Genomic DNA, 21,946 nt, shown 5'->3' with positions numbered 1-21,946 from the left:
AGGTTAATACATAGTGATTTACAGGAAGAGACCTGGCGCGTGTTCACATTAGCAGTTGTAGAAGAGATAAGTGGTAGGACTGCTCATCCATTAGCTAGGTTTACCAGAAGTCTGGGAAAGCTGGGTAGTGTGGTAGTCATTACTAGCTTGGTTGCCACCCAGCTTTACTTCTATCTAGTTCACAGATTTATTTTTTTTTAATTTAAAGGGAATTTTTTCTCCTGGACCCAGCTCTGTAGATAGATAGGTTAGGGTCACCTGAACCCAACAGTGTTTTCCCTTTGTGAATCGGCGCCTCCATTGCCGAGATATATCAAGGTGTAGTGAGCTTTGTGAAGCAACAAGGGAGCAGCCATTGCTTCAAAGAGCTCATTTGCATATGGATAAAGGAGCAATAACTTGGGAATGGAGGTAACGATTGACAACGGGAAACACTGTTCGATTCAGGTGACCCTAACCTATATATGCAGGGCCGGCTCCAGGTTTTTATGGGCCCTAGGACGACAGAGCCTCAGTGGGCCCCCTTGTGGAGGAGGCGGGACACTGCGCGCCGCTGCAGGCGGACGAAGCGAGTGACGTCACGCGGGAGCTCGGCATCACCTACACCATACCGCCAAACTTTTGAAGAGTAGAAAGAGGGACAAAATGTGCGGCGCTGCAAATTTAGCTCCGCCTACTTTTATCTTGACTCCGCCCATTCTCATTCATTTTTCGTGTGCTCCCACACAGTATAATCCTCCTACAGTCACCCGTAAATTATATGCCCCCTCTCCATCTCTAGCCCAGTTTCATATACACCCTTCCTCTGCCCCCAGTTTCATGTCCCCCCTCCATCTCTGTCCCCAGTTTCATGCCATTCTCCCCCTTCCCCCTTCATCTGCCCCAGTGTCATGCCGTTCACCCCCCCTTCATCTGCGCCAGTGATGCCGTTCTCCTCCCCCCCCTTTATCTGCCCAAGTGTCATGCCGTTCTCCTCCCCCCCTTCATCTGCCCCAGTGTGATGCCGTTCTCCCCCCATTCATCTGCGCCAGTGTGATGCCGTTCTCCTCCCCCCCCTTCATCTGCCCCAGTGTCATGCCGTTCTCCTCCCCCCCCTTCATCTGCCCCAGTGTCATGCCGTTCTCCTCCCCCCTTCATCTGCTCCAGTGTCCTGCCGTTCTCCTCCCCCCCTTCATCTGCGCCAGTGTCCTGCCGTTCTCCTCCCCCCCTTCATCTGCGCCAGTGTCATGGCCGTTCTCCTCCCCCCCCCCCTGATCTGCCCCAGTGTCAAGCCGTTCTCCCCCCCTTCATTTGCCCCCAGTTTCATGGGCCCCCTTCATTATGTTCCACCTTAATGTTTAACACAAAACAAACACACTCACCTTCCAACGCTTCCCCGCCGCTCTCTCCGCTCATATAGTTGTAGACGCAATGTGACATTATCACATCGCGCCTACAAATGCAGAAGCCGGACCGCAGCTTTAAAGCAGGAGCTGAGCTGTGACAGCTCCTGCTTTTATCACCTATGTATTCAGCTCATCGGCGTCCGACGGATGCCGATGAGCTGAAAACGGGACAGGCAAGTGCTGGGGCGGGCAAGTTTTGGGGGCCCCCAGAGGCTCTGAGGGCCCTGGCACTTGCCTGACTATGCTGTGTGCTGACACCAGCCCTGTATATATCTGCAGGGCTGGGATGATATCTTAGGTTGGGTGACCGAACCCTTTAAGTAGCTTTTCTGCGTTATATCACAACCTAAGAGATTAGCCGAGATATAGGGTTTACTGGGTACACAGGTAGTCTGAAATCCACCTAACTCATCGGATACCCCAGGTCCTATGCTGTACCTCCTCTATGGCTAAATTCACACGGCCTGTGAAAAAGGGACAAACCAGAGTATTTTTTAACGACCATTGCGCATCCGTTTTGTCTTCGTTTGTTAAAAATGGATGGAAAACGGATGACGCTTGGCCCTAAAATATACAACCATTCAAAAAATAAAAAAAAATTAAAAAAACGGACCTGTACCATGATGTCCAAAAAAAAAAAAAAAAAAAAAAAAAAAAGACGAATTTAGTTTGTTTTTTTTACCAAACTGGACGTCACTGACCCATCACCGTCTTTTACGACAACCGTTAAAAAATCGGACCCATTGCCTTCAAAAGAAGCTGTATCATCGTCAAGACGGACAAATAGCCAGACTAAAGAAAACAAAAACAAAAAAACCACGAAACAGTGGTCATACGGCCATTTCTCAAGAGTGTCATGCGAATCAGGCCATAGGCTATAGTCACATGACCATGTCCATTTAAAATCAAATGCGTCCATTTTTAGCAGCCCCTTTTTGAATCCGTTCTGTGTCCGTCTGTTTTTGTCATCCTTTGTGCATTTTTTTTTTTTAATTAAATTTTTTTAAATTTATGTGATTTTTTTAATTTTTGTTTTTATTATTTATTTTAAAAAATCAACCTACAAATTTTGATTTGTATTGCGTCCGTGTGTCCATCATCACAGACAACCATGGTACAGGTCCGTTTTTTTTGTTTTTTTTTTAACTTTTTCCTGTCCATCAATAAAACATGAACACTCTCATTCATCCTCCTTGTTTTTCACGGTTGGGCCTATAAGGCCTTAGACTGCAGATCTACTTTTTCTGATAGGCTGCTGAGTATAAGCACAAGCCCACTGCAAGCTAACAAGACGTCATTGTATACTACAATCCTCAAATTGTGGCTATAGTGGGGACATCATTCCGGCATCATACACCTAAAGGGCCAAACTGAAAATGCCAAATACCCTAGATATGCAAATGCTACCCAGCAGGGGCGTGGCTACAGAGGCTAGGCTCGGATACTGGTGCCACGAGGGTCTCAACTGCAGATAGGCCGCCTGTATCTCGACGAATGGTGCAATACTGTCACTGCTTGACCACAACCTGTCCGTCACCACTCTATTCAGAACCGAAAAAAAGTCACCCGTTCTCCTGATCAGCTTTCAGACCCCCACTGATCTGTACGTTATCCACCATCATATGTATAGGGAATTACACGCCAAGATGGCACAACCCCTTTAAGGGTCGGCCTACTTAATGATTTTGCATTAGGACCCCGGGGGGCTTCTACTACCCTGGCCTGTGTTATAGGGCAGCCATGACAAGCACTACAGCACAAAACAACCTGGAAAACACGTAAAAGATATAAAGAAGAAAGCAACAGGAAGGACGGCTGCAACGCTAACCGGGACACAATGACGGAGGTAAGTGGAAATACAGCCCCTGCATTCTTTACATTCTTCTCTGCAATGCAGGAATTCAGAAAGAAAACTGAAGTAACACACAGGACGAAGAGCAATAACCTTCATGGCATGTCCGCCATGTGTAACTCTTTCGTCGCCATCGCGGAAAAGCAGCTGCAGTAGAAAATAGACCGCCATATACTCCTACTGTGGCCCGTAACGACCTACAAGAGCCCTGAATTCCAGTCTCTGGTTTCCATTTTGCCTACTTTTTCTCCCATGGAACGCGGCCTTTAAAGAATTTTCCATAAACCATAAAGACTCTTCAAGAAGAACCAGTACTCCACCCAAAATGGTCCTCGAAAAGAACTGGTTCTAAGTAGTTCATTGTAGGATGGCATAGGGGCCACCAAATTGTTTCAGAGGGCCGGCACAATTTTTACTTGAAAATCTCAACCAGGGTCAAAGGACCCAAGAAAGGTCCATGCTGGGTCACAATATTCGGACTGAGGAGGTCCAGTACTGGCATTTTACCGGAACCTTGTCCAATCTATAGGACACACAGTTAGGCCATGGACTATTATAGAGAGGGGACCATTACGATTTCGAGATCATGGGGTTTCGAGTAAGCGGGACCTTTACGGATCATACATATAGGACATACTGTATATCAATCTCCATGATGGCGAGGTGTGGAACATTCACAAATCAAAAAGGGACGAGGGTGGTGGGGGGCATTAACTTTTCACGGTCACATGCAATAAACATTGACATTCACATCTTACCAGGCTGCAATGGGGCTGATACAGAAGGATGAGACAGCGGCAAATGTGAAATGGACAAGAGAAAGACAGACAAGTTAGTAACAGACAAATGAGAGATCGCCTCAACACGTGCACAAAAATGGTCTCTGCAAAGATGGCGGCTTACATATAACATATAACAATCCCTTTATTATCTTGCCATTATATGACGGTATTACTTGGAAACTGGATAGTAGTTTTATTTGGAAATATTATAGGGGGTACTATTTTTATACCATAAGAAGATATTACTATTTGGGCACTAGATGGTGGTCTCATGTGAGCACCATCATACCACCCAACCGTTCCGGATTCTGCGGGACAATCCCAGATTCTGGGTCCTGTCCCGTAGTCCCGGTCGGCAGGAGGTATGGCCCGGATTCCACTCATCTGCATCCAGAGGAAGACGCAGACGAGTTGAATACAATGGTGAACAGGACTGGACAGTCCCTGCCTCAACACTGTGCCCTGGGAACTGTAGGCGTGAGTTGATGATGTCACACACATCATGCCTACAGCTCCCTGATCAGCCTAGGAGAAGAGACAGAGCAACAGGGAAGCAAGGAGAGGTGAGTATCAGGGATTTTATTATGTTAAACTTTGGGGGGGACTTTGGACTGGGGAGAAATAAAGGGGACATTAAACTGGGGGTAGATGAAAGGGGACATCAAACTAGGGACAGATGAAGGGGGACATTAAATTGATGACAGATGAAGGGGGACGTCAAACTGGGGACAGATGGAAGGGACATTAAACTGGAGGAAGACATTAAACAATGAGGGTACCTGATGAGGGACTTGTCTGCCTCTAGTTGCCCCCAGTTTAGTTTTTCCCCCTTTTGCCCCCAATTTAAACCAGGCACTAGGAGAGGGACGTCATACTTTGGGGAAATTGTAGGGGCGTAGGGTGACTGTAGGAGCATTATACTGTGTGGGGGCACATGGAAAAATGGGTGAGAAGGGGCGGAGTCAACGTAGAAAAGGGAGGAGCTAAATTTGCCACAACGTGCTTAGCTTGCCACACATTTTGCCCCTCCTTCTGTCCTTTGAAAGTTGGGAGGTATGGCATCATATGGAAGAATTCAGGTATAAAACTACTGTGCTGGCGACCCAGTGACCCATGTCCTATAAAAACAGAGGCCTTTGTCTTAACCCTTTCAAAATATCAGATTTTTTTCCAAAAATTTTCGGAACAGGCTTTTTTTTCCAGGATATAGCATGCTGCAACTTGTGGTTCCACAACACCAGGAACATACGGTAACACACAGACACAGAGACACGTTCCCGTTCCTACATACCTTGGTAAATGAGGGTGTCGCTTCGAAGGCGCTCTACGACACAAAAAAGTGGACGGCAGATAGATGATGGAGAGAGACGGCAGATCCCGTGAAGGCACAGAAGAGAGAAAGAGAAACAGACAGGCATGACAAGAGACAGTGTGAGAGACACCGAGACAGAATGTGACTGCAGGCCACGCCGGTCAGGCCACCACAGCCAACATCGACACTACACGTATTAAGCCAAAATGTCAGTCTGAGGTGCGATATCGAAACGGAGCCCTGAGCGAGAGAATGCGAAAGGGTGCGAGAGAGTGCAAAGAGTAGGACGAGCGGACAGAGACGAGGACAGGAAATCTGGTACAAAAGTTACACAGTGACAAACACTTAAAGAGACAGCGGGATATGCAAATGAAAGGGGAAAAAAAACCAAAAAAAACACGAAGAACGAGGAAAAATATATGCATTTGCCTCAAGCCAAACCCAAACGTTCAAAATTTTGTGAAAAAAAAAAACTGGTGTTAATTTTAGAGTCTTAAAGGCCAACTCCACACAACAAAAGTTATTACATATCTGTATGGAATGAAATTTTTTTTTTTTTTTTTTTTTTTTTTTTTTAGGTATTTTGCAGGGTGTGAGAGATCAAATTGCTTAGCAACCACCGACTTCCTGTCTGGGTGACCACCCTGTCCGTACAGGAAGCTATAGGTATAGAAGAGACTACACTATGTTGCGTTATACCAATACACGGTAGCTTTAGGATATGTTGGCTTCTTTAAAGGGATTCTACCATTAAAAATCATTTTTCTGTGGCGAACACGTCGGAATAGCCTTTAGAAAGGCTATTCGTCTCTTACTTTAGATGTGATCTCCGCCGTGCCGTTCCTTAGTAATACCGATTTTTACCGGTATGTAAATTAGTTCTCTGGCAGCGATGGGGGCGGGCCCCAGCGCTGAAAATGCGATGAGGGCGTCCTCACCGCTGCACGAGAACAGGATCCTGCGCCGCCTCTATCTTCTGCTGGATCCTCCCCTTTCTTTCTTCGGCTTTCTTCTGACGCCTGCGCAGTTGGCTCTGCCACTGAGACACTAGTAGAGCCGACTGCGCATGCGCGAAATTCCGGCCTCGGAACTATGGCCGCGCATGCGCGGTCGGCTCTACTAGTGTCAGAGCCGACAGAGGTGAAGCCGCAGAAGAAATAAGGGGAGGATCCAGCAGAAGATAAAGGCGGCGCAGGATCCTGTTCTCGGGCAGCAGTGGGGACGCCCTCATCGCATTATCAGTGCTGGGGCCCGCCCCCATCGCTGCCAGAGAACTAATTTACATACCAGTAAAAACCGGTATTACTAAGGAACGGCGCGGCAGAGATCCCATCTAAAGGTAAGAGACGAATAGCCTTTCTAAAGGCTATTCTGACATGTTCGCCACAGAAAAAAAGGGTTTTCATGGTAGAATCCCTTTAAGATTCTCTCATTCTGGGAACAGATGATATAAAGAGGACTGCCAAAAAAATTCTGCAGCTTCAAGACAAAAAGGAAGGAAGTTGATCATTACATGGCGCGTACGGAGATCGATGAATATCTACTACTGCAACTTCCCCCGAAAACAAGGCCATTATAAGAGTGGGGTTCCAAGTTTCAGCAATGTCCTATGCACTAATACGGCACACGGGATGGTTTGGCCATATGACGAGAGCGTCACTGTATCTAATAGTAACCTTGTCTACAGGTCGTGACCCTTTAAGTTGCTTACTAACCAGTTAGACATCACTTCCTGTCTGGGTGACAACCATTGAGGCTCATGAAGCCACGCGTACATAGGTGGTCACCGGAGCCAAAATCCGGTACATGGTTTATAATGTCATCCCAGTCAGGCGACACAAGAAATTATACCGCTTCAGGTGAAACAATAAGGAAATGAGTGAAAAACTTGAGGAACAAGAAAGATGGGGAACTTGTAGCGCGTGTACTAAGAAGGAGGCTTGGCACAGATCTCGTATAGCAAACGGGGACGGCCTTCATTTTTTAATTAACGACAGGATGAACTTCAGAATTTGGCAGCCGTCACGTCATCGGGTTGCACACACTATGTAGGGCTGGGAACACATCTGCAATGGAGTCTCCGTTGCAGCGACCGTCAAAAATCACCAGGCGAAAAAGTGCGACTTTTCCGTCCGGAGGTTTCAGTTTAAAAGAATGGAACCCAACGGATATCATTATAGTCAATGGGGGCCAATTGGGAACCATTTTAGTGGGCCGTGTGTCTGTAGTTCTGGTTTTCAGAACAACGGAAACATGGGTGCAAATGTCAACATAGTGTAACTGAATACAAGTCTATGCGGCGCAACAACAGCGAGTGGCATCCACCATGGGCGCCTCTTCCCTCATATGTATTGATAGTCCCACATTTTGGATGCCGTCCCACCGTTCCGAGTGGCCGATAGAGATTTCTACTCTGTGTGCTTAGGATGCAAATAAAGTTGAATATGTGGTGGAAGCCTCTCATAGGCAAACCCCAGGGACCAGGGTTAGGGGAGTAGGGGCTACTTGAGGGGACATTACATTATATATGGGGAGCTCCTTTAAAGAAACCTCTGAGCTGGGACTAATGTATTAAAAAACGGCCCAGGTTATAATGACCCAACCCCCTACAACTGTATGGTTTAGTTGTGCCAACGATTTCCAAAAAGTTCACGTGGACCAGGCCCACGTGTTGCGGATACCAGTAACTTTTCTATCTACTTTTGGAAATCTGATTTGGACAACATTTCCAAGTCAAGGAGTGACAAATGTTCAGGTCTCTTTCTCAGGACAGGCTTGTTTGCATAAAGGAGACATTCTTGACCCAAAAACATTACTCTACCTAAAATAAAATCAGCGTCGGACGGGAATTATTTTCATTTCAAGAGCAAAGCAGAAACATCCTCTTAGAGTCAATAAACGGCTGAGACGTTGGTCAAGGTCAAGGAGCAAGATCTAAAGAGGATCACTGGGATCAAGAGAGAGGCTAAATATATCTGTGACCTAGACAACGACGTACGTACTATGGAGGTAGATGATGCAGCTCCTAGGGGCCCTTGGAGAATTGGGTTCTATCCCAGGTTGGTCCCATCTACTATTGTGTTTGGTGGTAATAACCTCTCCAGGACTACATCTGCCCAAGGGTCAAGGAAGGGCAAAATAAACACTTGGAAAGGATTCCAAAACCCACCACAATATTAAGGGGCTCCTCATAATGATCACTGCTATGGGGCCTGCTCATCTTCTACGTACACCACTAGATCCAGTGATCGTGGCAGGAAACATCCCAACTCCTTCAGCAAAAAAAAAATTAGGACCCAATAATTCCAATATTAATGAGTATAACCACCTTACAGAGGACCTTTCACCACCTCCAGCCAATACTCCACTGATCCTAGCACAGTTGGATTGTTTTCTTTAGCCCTCACCATTCCTGAAAAATCAGTGCTGGGAGTTTCAGCACTCAATATAATAAATTAGGCTCTCTACTGTCAGATGGGTGGTTCCATGAGGTCTACTCCGTCCAAGGAACACCCACCTGACCGTAGAGAACTTGCTTACTGGATACTGAAACTGACAGCACTGATTTCTCAGGAATGGCGGGGGCTAGAGATAAAATTTCAACCGCACCAGAATCCTCACCTATTATATGGTGCAAAGAGTTGCCATTGGTGGCATTGGTTCTCCTTACAACATAATGAAACTTAAAGGGGACCAGTCAGGTTGGGCCACTAAACCACCCATAGGTCCTTGGACATGAGCTGCGTTCCAAACAGCCCTGTTATAACGTAATCCATAGCTTGACTGCGCATGCACCCAAGGTGCGGCGCATGTGGAGCGAAGCTGAGGTGTACTCCTCTGGCCCGGGGAATACAGCTGCTAGAGTATAAAGCTTTTTTTTTTTATGGAGCCGCAAATTGCTTACAACGGGGCTACTTGGGACACCAAAAACCCAGTTCAGAAGAACCTATAAGTGGTTTAGTGTCCCGAATTGCCTTGACAGGTTCCCTTTAATGTAAAGTAAAATAATGATATAAAGGGAATAAAGAGTATTTTTCTCCAAAAAAAACAGCGCCACATTTGTCTACAGGTCATGTCTGGTATTGCAGCTCACACGGTTTAACGATACATAGGACATAGCTGAGAGGTTACGCACCTACAGCTGAGCCTCACCGATCCGGACTAGAAATACCAGCCAGGGTAAAGGGCCTTGTTGCGAAACCTTCTGATCCCCTACCCCTAGTGCCCTTATAAATCCTGTACAAAGCTGTAAGCCATACAGGAGGTCAGCGCTACGGGTTCATGTACCAAGGGTCAGGTACGGCGCCAGCAGCGGGACGGCACACATTACACACACACTGATATAGCTGTTGTCATCGCACGGGGAGGCCATCTTGGCTATGAAGCCATCAGTCACTCTGAATGCTTCAGGCAACGAAGAAGCGAAGATTTAATCCGAGGACACAGTCGGATCATTAGCAAGTCACTCAGGGGAAAAAAAATGGCTCTCACGTCACCAGGGAAACACGAGTCTGGTATTAGAAGACAGACACAAGATCCTCTTCATACAAAGTCGGAGTAGGCGTATTATGTCTGGCTGGATTTTACTACATAAACAATGGCAAAACTTCAGATTTTTAAAAATGTTTTTGAAATTTTTGAGATTTTTTTTTTGAGAGATTTTATCCACGACAGACTTACTTATGGCTTATGAATACTGTATATAATCCCTAGAGGGGGGGCCCAACACATGACTGTCCGCTCCCCATTATAACCAATGGACGCCCATGTGGGCCACCGTAGACAAAATGGCCACACTTCGCTTTCGTGATCAGCAATTGGGCCACTGGTCTGGACATGGGCTTATAGAATGGTTGTACGATTATGATAACAATTCCTTTAAGTTAAAGGCAATGTCCATCGCTCCAATCTTAACCGTTTCTATGCAGAGCTACTGTTTCAATGGTTACAGACTACAAACCAACCCTCTGTAGTCTGATCCTCTAGCGTTACCCCATGGCCTGCTAGTAGAGAACAGGTTGCGCTATGGCTGTGCTCTTATAGGAACCTATGGGGGACCCCCGGAACCAAGTCATGGAATCCAGTATATAGGTCAATGCCCGTCTTCCCATACAACAGCTGGAAGCCATACTGTACGGTTATGTAATATGCGGAGTGGCCCCGTAGGTTTTACAGTTCAGGACAAATCCAGTTTAAAGGAGCAGCGCTCGATAATTGTAAATACACAGACGCCTGGCACGAAAAAGTCACACGGGAGACGGTAGCAGCAAAACGAAGGGAATTTTCTAATAATTCACGGATTTTCCGATGGAGTCTGCAAGGTCTCCCCCGCTCGCTGCCTCTACACATGTCATTAGTTCGGGCTGCTTTTCTGCAAGGCCCAGCATATAGACAGTGTGGGTAGCAGGCGAAAATACACAAACACCCAGGAGCGGAGGGAAGGAGGCCTGTGTATACACCGCCGTGCCAGCATTATTAACCCTGTGGGTGCATGCTAAATACCACAAGTGCCAACACAAACGTGCTGCACTGTTATCGTTGTGGCAAATCGGTTTACCCTATACAAATACGTAGCGCAGTGTCGAGGTAGACACAACATTTTGAGACTTGACTTAGGAAATTCTCTAACAAAGATTGCAAATGGGATTAAAAAAGGTTTCGCTATAGAAGAAAATACTATGGTGTAGCAAATTTGATGTGGTCATCATGAACCCCATGACGTGGTCACCACTAAAAACGGGCAGCACCGTGATCAGCAGCTATCCCTTTCATGTGCGGGCACCATCATGGGCCAAATTCATGCTCAGAAGAGACACCTATGGCAATCAAACTTTAACTTGGTCTCAGGCTCCTTCATATATGGCTGATAGACTTGCGCCAGGTTCACATCTGCTGTGGGTGTCCAATGGATCAGAACAATGGACAAACTGACTGCTAAAACAGCAGACACCAATGGATCCTAAAAGGACTCCAGTTGACTATAATGGGGTCGGTTAGGAGTCTATCGGAGGACTTTTTCCTCCACCGTTTTCCTGTGGTTGGATCATCCAATGGAGACTCCAACGCAGCCCAATTCACTAAATTTCCAATTTTTCCCCCCGCTCCGACTACACGACCCTGGTCAAAATCAGGTGGTGGTTCACACACAGCGCTGCTTACTTACATCCACCCCGTCCCGGAAGTTTCCTTCAACGCACCAACAATGTTCTAGATGAAGATTTATTTCCTCTCGAAGTAAATTATTAAAAGATCATGACTACGACGACTGGGGACGGCGCTCGGGCCAGACATAAGACACGGCGCAGATTCATCACTCCAAGAACAAGTTATGCAGAACTCATCTCATAACCCGCAGGGAAAGTGTTTGTCTTGGCTCCTGATCCATAATGTTAGGAAACCATAATAAAATGTAATAATGAATATTATCGCACACTTCCTCCCCCGGTCACCTGCAAATTAGTTTCGTTTCATGGCTACGATCCTTCCTGGGGACGACAAAAAAAAAAAAAAAAAGCTCTCTGGGGTACGCGGATACCTGGATTTAGCGATTTTCTCTACAGATACTCTCAGACACCCATGGAAGCTCTCCATCCAACCCAATTTCCCAATTTCCAGTTTCTCCAGATATTTTCAATTGGATTGAAGCCCTGGCCCTTGTTGGTCCACTGAAGGACATTCATGGACTGGTTCTGAAGACAGTCCAAAGTTATGCTTTGGCTTTAGAACCCCCAATAAAGGGAATCTTTGCCCTAGTCTAAGATCTTTCTCCTGCCTGTCTCCCAATTGTTGCATCCTAAAAACGTACCAAACAACATGATGCAGCCACCACCATGCGAAGGACAGTGCTAGCCAGGTAAGGACTAGTGTATGGCTTCTTCCAGAATGAGTGGCATTTTGGTTTCTTATGGTCATGGACCTCTAAAAGGGGCTGTCCCACAATCTACAGGATAGGTGATAAGCATATAATAGTTGGACCACCGACACTACTAATGGTCCATTGTCCCCCACTTGGAACTATGGGATTGACGGATATTTCTGAGTATTTTGCCATGCTATCTTCATCGGTACCTCCAACCTGGGGATGTCCAACCATCTCTCAATTCAAAATAGTAGACATTGTACCTGCAAGGTTCAGACACATATCAACCATGGAGATTATTGGTAATAATGGGATTACCTCAGAACCCCAACTTAAAAGCCTTTTGACAAACTCCAAGTTGACTGCCCAATGCCCTTTTCTAAGAAAATGCCAACTGGCCAATTTACCACAAAGATTGGTTGACTGCTGAAGAGATGGTTGTCCTTCTGGATGTTCCCTCACCAACACAGCAGAACTTTGGAGCTCAATCAGTTCATCAAAAGGTTATGGCCAACAACTTCACCACCACCGTCCGCAATGGTTTTGTATGGCCATGAAACTCATCTCTATGGAGGAGTCTATTTCCTCCATTTACGATTGAATGGAGGACACCTTCTTCTTCTGGACTTTCAATGCTGCACCAACCCTTCACTAAGCTCTGTCCCTCAACCCATTTGGTGTCAGAGGGTCTACAGACAAATGCTTCAACTTCACGGTGTTGTTTTTTCTCCAACATCTTCTGTCAATGGTGGGACCTTCCATAGACAAGCGTGTCCTATCCATTTCACATCCAAACAATTGAACAAGCAAGTTGTAAAAACATCTCAGGGTGGTCACTAGAGGGTCATAGCAAAAGAGTGAATATTTATGCAAAAGTGATTGGAGATTTTTTTTTTATTTTTTTTATTTTTTTTTTATAGATTAGAGAGTTTTTGACCAAAAAAATTTTTGAAAGATTTTTTTGAGTATGGCTGAAACCTAAATGTCTGACTACTTGCTGTATGCACTACATGCTGTAGCACCTACATGTCACCCATCATCTGGCTCTGAGGACTTTGGGCAAATATGCACACAAGCCCGGCTGAGTCAACAATACTCTACCAGTAGGATAGGGGTTAACCCTATGTATGTTTGCACAGGCATGCTAAGCAGGGTCTTGGGGGGGTCTAACAGGACAATGTCACAAAGCCAGACCTTTGTGTCAGCCATGGTACCTAGGTAACAGGCGAACACCCTCCACCCCTTTTAACTTGTGACTCTGAAGTCCAAGAATGAGGCCCGAATTCCCATCTCATCATTTTTACGTTGGGCACACAGGGACCGGTGAAGGGGGCGGACCAGCCGTCCACCAGATCAAAAGCGGGTCTGATTTATGGAGCTAATTAAACATATCTACATGCCAAGAGCCCCCCCTGCAGTTCGGTCCTATGGTCTAAGGATTCATGCCTTTGATTCAGTAGAGGTCAACCGTAATGCTCATCGAATTATACGTAGCGTCAGTCGGGGATAGAGAAAAAAAAGAAATTCTGTGTGGTATTATGGCATTCTAACATGATTGCGCCATGTCGAATCACTGAATGGCACCACGGCAAGTCAAGAACCACCCAAAGCTCCTTGACCAAGAGACACGTCCACTCTCTCGGTTCGCCCTTGCTTTTTAATGTTCTTTTTAGCCACACCCCTAATGACATCATGCTCAGCCCCCAATGACATCACCCACCACACTACAAAACAGCCAACCATTGTCTATCCATGGGGGCACAGACATTGAAGGGGGGTCTGTACAAAGCATGAAAATGGGCCATCCTTGGGTTGACACCTAGTCACCCCCAAGAACAAGAGGGTCTGGTCCTTTGCTGACTTTTCCCCCATTCCTTTATGGAAAACGGGACATCATGGCGTTCAAGCCCAAAGTATGACATCAACTAACGGGATAGGGCCTAGGAATAAAAATAAAAAAAATACATGGTTGCTCTCTTCCAAAAAGAAGGTCACATTTGACCACAGGTTGTATCTGGAATCGCACCTCCATTCATTTTAATAAAGCTGCGTCGTAATACCACAGAACACCAGTAAACCGTCGAGGCGCTGTTTTTGGATTAAAGCAACTACAGTAGGTTTATTTCGGGAGTTTCCGGGTTCCTCAAGTTGATCACAGTCACATGTTATCCTTTAATAACACAATCGGCCAACAGTAAGGGTTATCCAGAATTAGAAAAACCTACTGTAGCCAAAAACAGCGCCACAACGGTTGACAGGTCGGTTATGGTATTGCAGCTCCGCTCCGTTGTAATTCCAAATAAAACCCATGGACACGGCGGGACACCTTGAAAGAAAGCGGCCATGTTTTTCTCATCCGGGACATCATTCCCTTTCCCATAAATGTCCAACTTGCCAGAACGCAGACAGGATTTTCTGTAGCATATACTAAAAATACAGATTAGTCAGTGAAAGCATGCAGGCTGCTAGACGATATCCCAAGTTATCTGATCTATGCCGAAAACCAGGCAAAATTCCTTAGTAATCCTGTACTGAAAGCTCATCCCTACTCAAAAAGCAGAAGTGATCTGTGCTGACAACTCTTCTGGTTCCATTAACGTGTGCGGAGCTTCCTCCGATGTCGGTCCATGACTCTCCTGACCCCTCTTTCCTCTCGCAGCAACTTTACAGCCTCCATTATTAGAAGTTGTGGAGCTCTGGTTTAGTCACAGAGTCACCCAGGCTTCGGTGAAACGCGCAGGCCCCGCTTCCTCCTCCCCGTCCTATCTGGGGCCCCTCTCGTTAGATTTTTCACCAACGTCAATGCTTCTTCCTATAACATTTTGTAATCTAATATAATCCACTGAAGACATATTGAGACTACAGCTTTAAAATTCTTGCTTTTTAGACAATTTACAGATGACCTAATATCGGAGGAAAGTGGAAAACTAAAAAAAAAAAAATAAAAATCATTTTCGTACTTTCCACAACCACAGGCTTACAAGCCCTACAAAGACCATAATTACAGAGAGGAAAGGATGTGTAGGCAAGATACTGTTCCGTCATCTCAGCATTATATGGTTCATCTCACTAAGCAACAGTCCACTGGCCAAAAACATCAAATCTGAAGGACTTGTTAAACATTAGGAATCATCCAAGGACAAGGAAAGACTAAGGACTCGTGTACATGTCGGTATTACTGACCTATGGTATAGGTGGTGCCCATAGACTTCTGGGGACTCATACCGAACCACGTAGCATGTCCCATCATATGACGTATTACGGTAGGTGCCTACAACTCCATAGCGCAGAGACGTAAGGTCCCATGTACCTGTGCTAGTTTCCTTCAACATTAAGATGACCCCACTGAATGGATCCAAGCCTTGAAACTTTCTCCAGAAAATTTTTGGAATTCTGAAATTTAGGGATAATGTTCTCAAGCTCTTCACGGGCATGGTTTTTGGCCAATTGGTATTGTACAACATGAAGAAGACTACAACTAAGCTCTTAGTACTAAACCATGGAGATACAGTGAATATACAGTCACACAACGGGCTATATTCTAATTTTAGGTCTAAATCTTAGTCCCAGGATTTTACTTTATAGGAATCTCCATAAAACTAGGAAAGGTCACTGGTTCTATAGGCATCAAAGAACCATCAAATGTGGTTGCACACAATTGGTTGAACGGCACGGGCGGCACACATGGATGTCATCAGTGTGCCGTCCATGCCTCAGCCGTGCTTTCGTGGCCCCTTTCATTCAATGAATAGGAGCTGCAGAAGCAGGACCTGTTCCCTATTTTGCGGCCCGGACACTGGACACGGTCATGTGTATGGCCCTGAATGGAAACACCTGGATAGAACACGGACCATTCTTGTGGCAGGCTTTACACCAATACTAAAGACTTAGTCAACCATTAATGTCCTTGTTTTAGAAATCCTAAAATGGTTCCATCTCATGATATCCCACCAATTGACCTCAAGCCAAAGGAGGTTCTTGCTGGATGTTTTCATTAGGACATTTGTGTTACTATGGACCGAACGTCGACAATCACAGCAAAGATAGACACTTATGGTCTGGTAGAGAAGTAAGACAACCACCTCTGGTTCACAGGAAGATCTAGCAAAGGATAGGAAGCAAGATGACCATCTTTTGCGACCCATCAAAGGACAAATGGTAAAATACAGTAGTTCTAAATAAAATTGAGGGCAGATACATTTTTCTGTAGACACTTTACAAAACGTTTATGGACTAAACCCAGAGAGGTAGGGTTTGTTTTTAATGTCGTGATGAAATTTTTGAGTACCCAGTCCATTATTCCTTCTTTCCTGGTGAGCCATATTGTAGAATCAGACAATACAGTCATAACAGGCAGAAATGGATCGGCTGGGTCCATCCATAACCAACAAAGCACAGACTTAACCAAAATCCAAATAGGGCCCTGCTTGGTACAGCCACTATTTCCTAGACACCATGTAGATTTTGTCTAACGTCTCTTGGTTCTTTTCATATTTTCCATTCCTCTTGTGCACATTCAGCCTCTTCAACGTTTCTTATTCCCCTAGGAGGCTTCTTCAGTGGGCACCTTCAACTACTGGGTTTCCAAGCAGCTGCTATTTTTGCTATCCTAGAAGTTATACCCTTGGTGGGACCAACTTCTACCCGTAGAGTGGCTCATCTTCCTCATGCACCTTCCTCGTGCCTCACTGGATGCTGAGATTTCGGGAGCTGTTTAATGGTGGTCACTGGTGAGGCTCAATACAGTCTCCTCGGACCTAAGAGTCCAGTGACTACAAGTCTTCTCACTAAATGAGAAAACTTAAGTACATGCCAAGCAAACAGCTCCCCACATCTCAGCTTCCAAAACGGTTGATGGACAGAATATTGATACATGACTATTTGGGTCAGGTATTTTTTAGATTTTGGAGGCGCCAAGCTTACAATAACAAGCATCATTGACTGGGAATGCAAAAACTTCAGGGTAATCTTCCCAATGCTGAACATATCCTGGAATTCCAATAACAAAGCGCATGAGACCCTAACAAGAAGCTTCCGCCAGGGTTAAATGGGAACACAAATTAAGGTCAAGGGTTAAGCAATGATGGGAACAGTAGGTAAGGCGGAGGTCAGCTTGGGTCAGGTCAGCGCCTTCCATCAGTCATATGTAAGGTTTTCGTGACATCATAAAGAGACAGTTTTTCTCCCCAGATGTTAAGGGAGGCTAAAAATAGGACTCAATGTAGAACTAAAACGAGATCCAGATGTCAAGTAGCGTAGAAAGTACAAACTATGAGTAAGGGCAATATATTTGTGAGTACTCGGCACATACCTCAATGTCTACACCAATGAGGGCCTTACGAGAGATCAGACTCTAATGCTTCAAGAGATTGTCTACAACCCTTAAGGGGGTCTGTCCTTTATTACTAGGGTGTACAGTCATTGGGAAAAAAGCTTTGGGAGACCAAACTTGGCCATTGACTAAAAAGACACCCCTTTGACCTCATTAGGTGTCTACAGAGATCAGGTGTCCCACCAGCAACTCCTGAAAATTGGCAGAGTAAAATAAATCTAGGTCCACATTACAATAGAGCCTTCGCCTTGGAATCCGGTGTAAATGTGAATAGTCATATTGCCAAAATTTGGAAGAAAAGTTGTCGGCTAATTCGACCCTTCGAAATGTGATCGACCTTGGATGCCTTGACTGCCTTGCAATGTGCTCTACAGTTACCTGCATACTAGGACTAATCTAGCAACCTTCACCACCAGTCACCAGGAAAATACAGAGGTCACTATCCAAGGGCATATAGCTGAGCATTAATAACTTTAGTTTGGCAACCTCAGATGGCTACATGGACAACGCCTCCAATGGTACATAACTGGTGGTAATATGATGTTATACTCTTGATGTTAACAATGTGGTGGATATAGAGTCTTGGGTGCGAATCAAGCCAAGGACAACATCTGCAAGGAGATTGTAAGTTCTCCTCGAGTTTGTGTGAGTTTCCTCCAGGTACTCAAATTTCCTCCCACACTCCAAAGACCTACTGATAGGGAATGTAGATTGAGAGCCCTACTAGAGTACGTGCAGAGTCCATCTATTCAATTGGTCCATTGTCCCTGGAAGTGGCTACAACATCATGAAGAACCAGAGCCTTCGTCCTTGAGTGTAGAAGGGACTGTCGCCTGTAAGAACAGGAGTGATGGGCTCATCACCTTGCCGAAACTCCAGACGACTGAAGAATATCGCCATATTGTGTAAGGTGTGCCTTACTTTATATTTCTACAGTCAAGCCAAGTAGTTTGGTTCCAACATATGGTCTGGTGGTTTCTCCTTTCCTACATGACCACACCACCCGTTCTGTGCAGGGCATGGTCAACAGGATTACGGCTGGTATGGTTATCGCAAATGTTTACAACCCCGACCTCATGGCGTAGGCGCACAAGATGGCTAACTACTCTCTCAGAAGTACAGTGAAAACCCTTCTATAAACAATGAGCATAATTCGACGTGTAACGTCTTTGCTCACTTTGGAAGAAAACACAGATTTCCAAGGAGGATCAATTAAACGCTTGCACGGCGCTTACAGAAGTCAATAGCAATTTGTGTCAGAGGAGAAGCCGCCGCATCCAAACGTTAATGGATCGTGGTGCATGACACAGACCATTAGGCAGCAGAAAGCATCATTAGGTATTTGCAAACACATAAACTTTCCCTACTTAGTGCTCAGGCAGCGCGGGGGAGTCCCAAGTGCAATTTCATTAAGTTTCAAGACTTAAAACAATTTGTAAAGAGGTTTTGTAAGGGAGTTACAATAAAATATGTAATCAGAGGTAGAATTAAAAAAAAATATGATACAAAAACGGTCAATATGTGGCCCCCTCTTACACCACCAGTCCTTCTCCTCCTAGGCTACCATGGCTCCACCATCTTTTACGAGTTGAAAGAGATCAGGGATAATGATGCCATCATTGTGGTCCAACGTTAGAGAGGACTTTTTGCCTTTATTAACTCCAGCTTTGTCATTTAATAGGAGCCCCTCCATTCATTTTGGCACGGTTGGATTTTTTCTGTAGCCCTCGCCATTCCTGAGCAATCAATGCTATTAGTTGTGATGGCCAAAATGCTAACAAGACTCTCTAAAGTCAGGTGGGGGGTGTCAGGCAGGAGCAGGCAAGTGGGCGTGATTGTGAGCTCTAAAACGGTCACTGATTCGAGCCCTGAGTCACGCCCCCTTGCTTGCTCCCACCTGACTCCACCCACTTGAGTTTAGGTGGGTGTAATCAACATATCAGGCACCAAAACTAACTGCACTGATCGGTCAGGAACAGTGGTGGCCATACCGAAAAACTCCAAGTGCGCCGAGGACTTTGTAGGGCGCCTATTAAAAGGAGCTTGAGCTGATGGAGGTGGTGAAAGGACCTCAGAAATTTTTTTTTTTTTTTTAAGTATATCGAAAAAAATTTATATATATATGTATATATATATATATATATATATATATATATATATATATATATGTATATATATATGTATATATATATATATATATATATATACATATATACACACACACATATATATATATATATACATACACACACACACGGGATAAGATATTGAACAGACCACTTACATGATATAAGTTGTTTGTTTGTTTTTTTTAAACTAAGGTTACAATACAATTTTTTGTACTAAGCCAAACTCCTGTCCTCTTATGTGGAAGTGGCCCCTTGGACCCCCTCAGGCACCAAAGCCTGAGTAAGGCTGCACCCCCTATAGCTACACCCCTGCATGCAACAGAAAACCAGGATGGAGTGAACAATATGAAACGCTGACCGTGGAACAATGCACAGACATTCGGATCCTTTGATCACATGAATAGAGCTGCCGGGAAGAGAACTGGCGCTTACAGCTGAATATTATGCAGGCTTGACTTGGCAGACGTTAGAGAGTCTGGCACCAGCACCGACCCTATAAAATTAGCCCTGATGCCCAAATCCATGTGTACACCCACTAAAAAGACACCCCCCCAAAAAAAAAAAATAAAATAAAATAAAGAGTGACAACTTTAGGCTCACGAGAAGTCCTTCCGGCTTCTAACAAGTCCAAGGGGTGGAGAAATCTGATCTGATAACATGGATCATTTAATGGGTGTAACAATATTAATTTCATATTAAAGGGGCATAAATATTGCCCCTTTAAATGGGGGGTCTCATTCAGTATCTCCATCGTTAAACAATGACGAGAGATTACAATGTATCTTCTCTGAAAGATTTGGGATGTCTCTTCATTATAGGGCCAGATTACTGAATTTCATGGACATCTTGTAATACTTCATTTCACCTCTCGAGGCACTGCAGGTGAACTAACTACTTCCTGCATGCAGTCTAGGCATATAACGGACTGTCGTAATCCGATCTTTAAGATATCTTGTGATCTGCTTATTTTTGAGGAATCCTCTTGAAAAAAAAAAAAAAAAAACGTGAACGCCTTAATTCGACAAGACAAAAAGTGGAAGTGATCTAGAAACCAATTAGACCATTTTTCAATCCAGTATGAACATAACTTGACGGACATCAGGTTATTCAGTATTTTGGATCATACCATGCTACCAACCTCCAAAGTAGCCTTGGACTCCTGCACACGAGGCCGGCCCGCTCAGGTGACTTGAATAGACAGGCCTGGGCCTCCCGGCAGCAGGTGAAGATCCCACATACAGCTGGAAGCTGAAGGCTCTGCAAGGTGTAGATGATATATTTTGGAAGCTGCCATGTCACACCCCTCAGGGCTTCTGAAGAGACATTTGCTGTAGATTTATAGACAGTCTAGAGCAAAATGGTACATAAAGTAAAAAGTGAAAGTGAGTATTTTTATTAAGACACTTGGGACCAGTTTAGATTCCTACTTTTAGAGTAGGACGCCTGAGCTCGGACCGGTCTACGGGAAACAAAAACTGATGCACGTAAGGTACGGCCAAGATTTAGAAGTAGTGATGTTGCAAGAGGAAGAACGTAGACACACAATACATGGCAAGATGTCCAACTGGTCTACTCTTGATGAGACAACTTCTGACCATGGACTCAAATTCCTGGACTATGGCATTGGTAGACCATGTGGCATCTATGAGACCTTTAGAACATGTGGTCCAATCCTTGCAGGTTCAGTCCGTCCAGCTCTAGTTGGTTTCATACCCTTCACTATAGGGTTGGACCTGTGTAAGACGTCATTGTCCATTAGAACTGCATTTCCTCTGGAGATGGTTGACGAGTTACTGGTGGTAGGGAGGCCTCTTGACTTTACTGACCTTGGCCTCGGAGATTTTGCATATACCCCCCACTGCCATGTTGGATACAATAGTATTCATGACCATCTGCACTTTTTTTGGCATGCAAGTTTTCCAGGAGCCATACTAACCTGCGGCCATTAATACAGATGGATACATTTAGGTCAGGGAGCGAAGGAGAAATTGGTCACCGCAAAGTTTTAGGACAAAAGTGAAAATTTTGATCAGGTCATTATCTAACTCACTGATCCGTGAAAAAGCTTCAACCAATTCTGTAACACCCAAGTGTCTACAGAAGGTGGAACCACAAAACCTTTGAGATGAATTCTAGATAGCACCACAAGATTTCTAAGGGTTGCAATAGATTGAAAACTCAGTGCCAGATGAAGTTCCTTGGGCCCACCAGATAAAAGGATTCTGGGATCTACTCTCCAACATCATCAAGACCAAGTCTTCTACTGTACCATTATTGTGTTACAGCCTAGGCCTC

General features: G+C 45.0%; 1 protein-coding gene across 2 annotated transcripts in view; it reads right to left on the bottom strand.

Annotated features, from left to right (window-relative positions):
* Window positions 1-21,946, bottom strand: part of ARHGEF11 (Rho guanine nucleotide exchange factor 11) — an 84,240-nt gene that overhangs the window by 45,825 nt on the left and 16,469 nt on the right. Inside the window, exons 2-3 of one of the 2 annotated variants that reach the window (XM_075283199.1) lie at window positions 5,311-5,343; window positions 3,996-4,010 (exon numbers count right to left, since the gene is read on the bottom strand). The exons of the other annotated variant lie outside the window; for it this stretch is intronic. Coding sequence (XP_075139300.1) covers window positions 3,996-4,010; window positions 5,311-5,343 — 48 coding nt within the window. The remainder of the gene's footprint in view (window positions 1-3,995; window positions 4,011-5,310; window positions 5,344-21,946) is intronic. 2 annotated transcript variants of the gene reach the window in all.

This window comes from Leptodactylus fuscus, chromosome 7 (genome assembly GCF_031893055.1).
Source record: "Leptodactylus fuscus isolate aLepFus1 chromosome 7, aLepFus1.hap2, whole genome shotgun sequence".
Classification (NCBI taxonomy): Eukaryota; Metazoa; Chordata; class Amphibia; order Anura; family Leptodactylidae; genus Leptodactylus; species Leptodactylus fuscus.
Note: the sequence above shows the minus strand (reverse complement) of the source record. Positions and strands in the feature narration are given on the sequence as shown.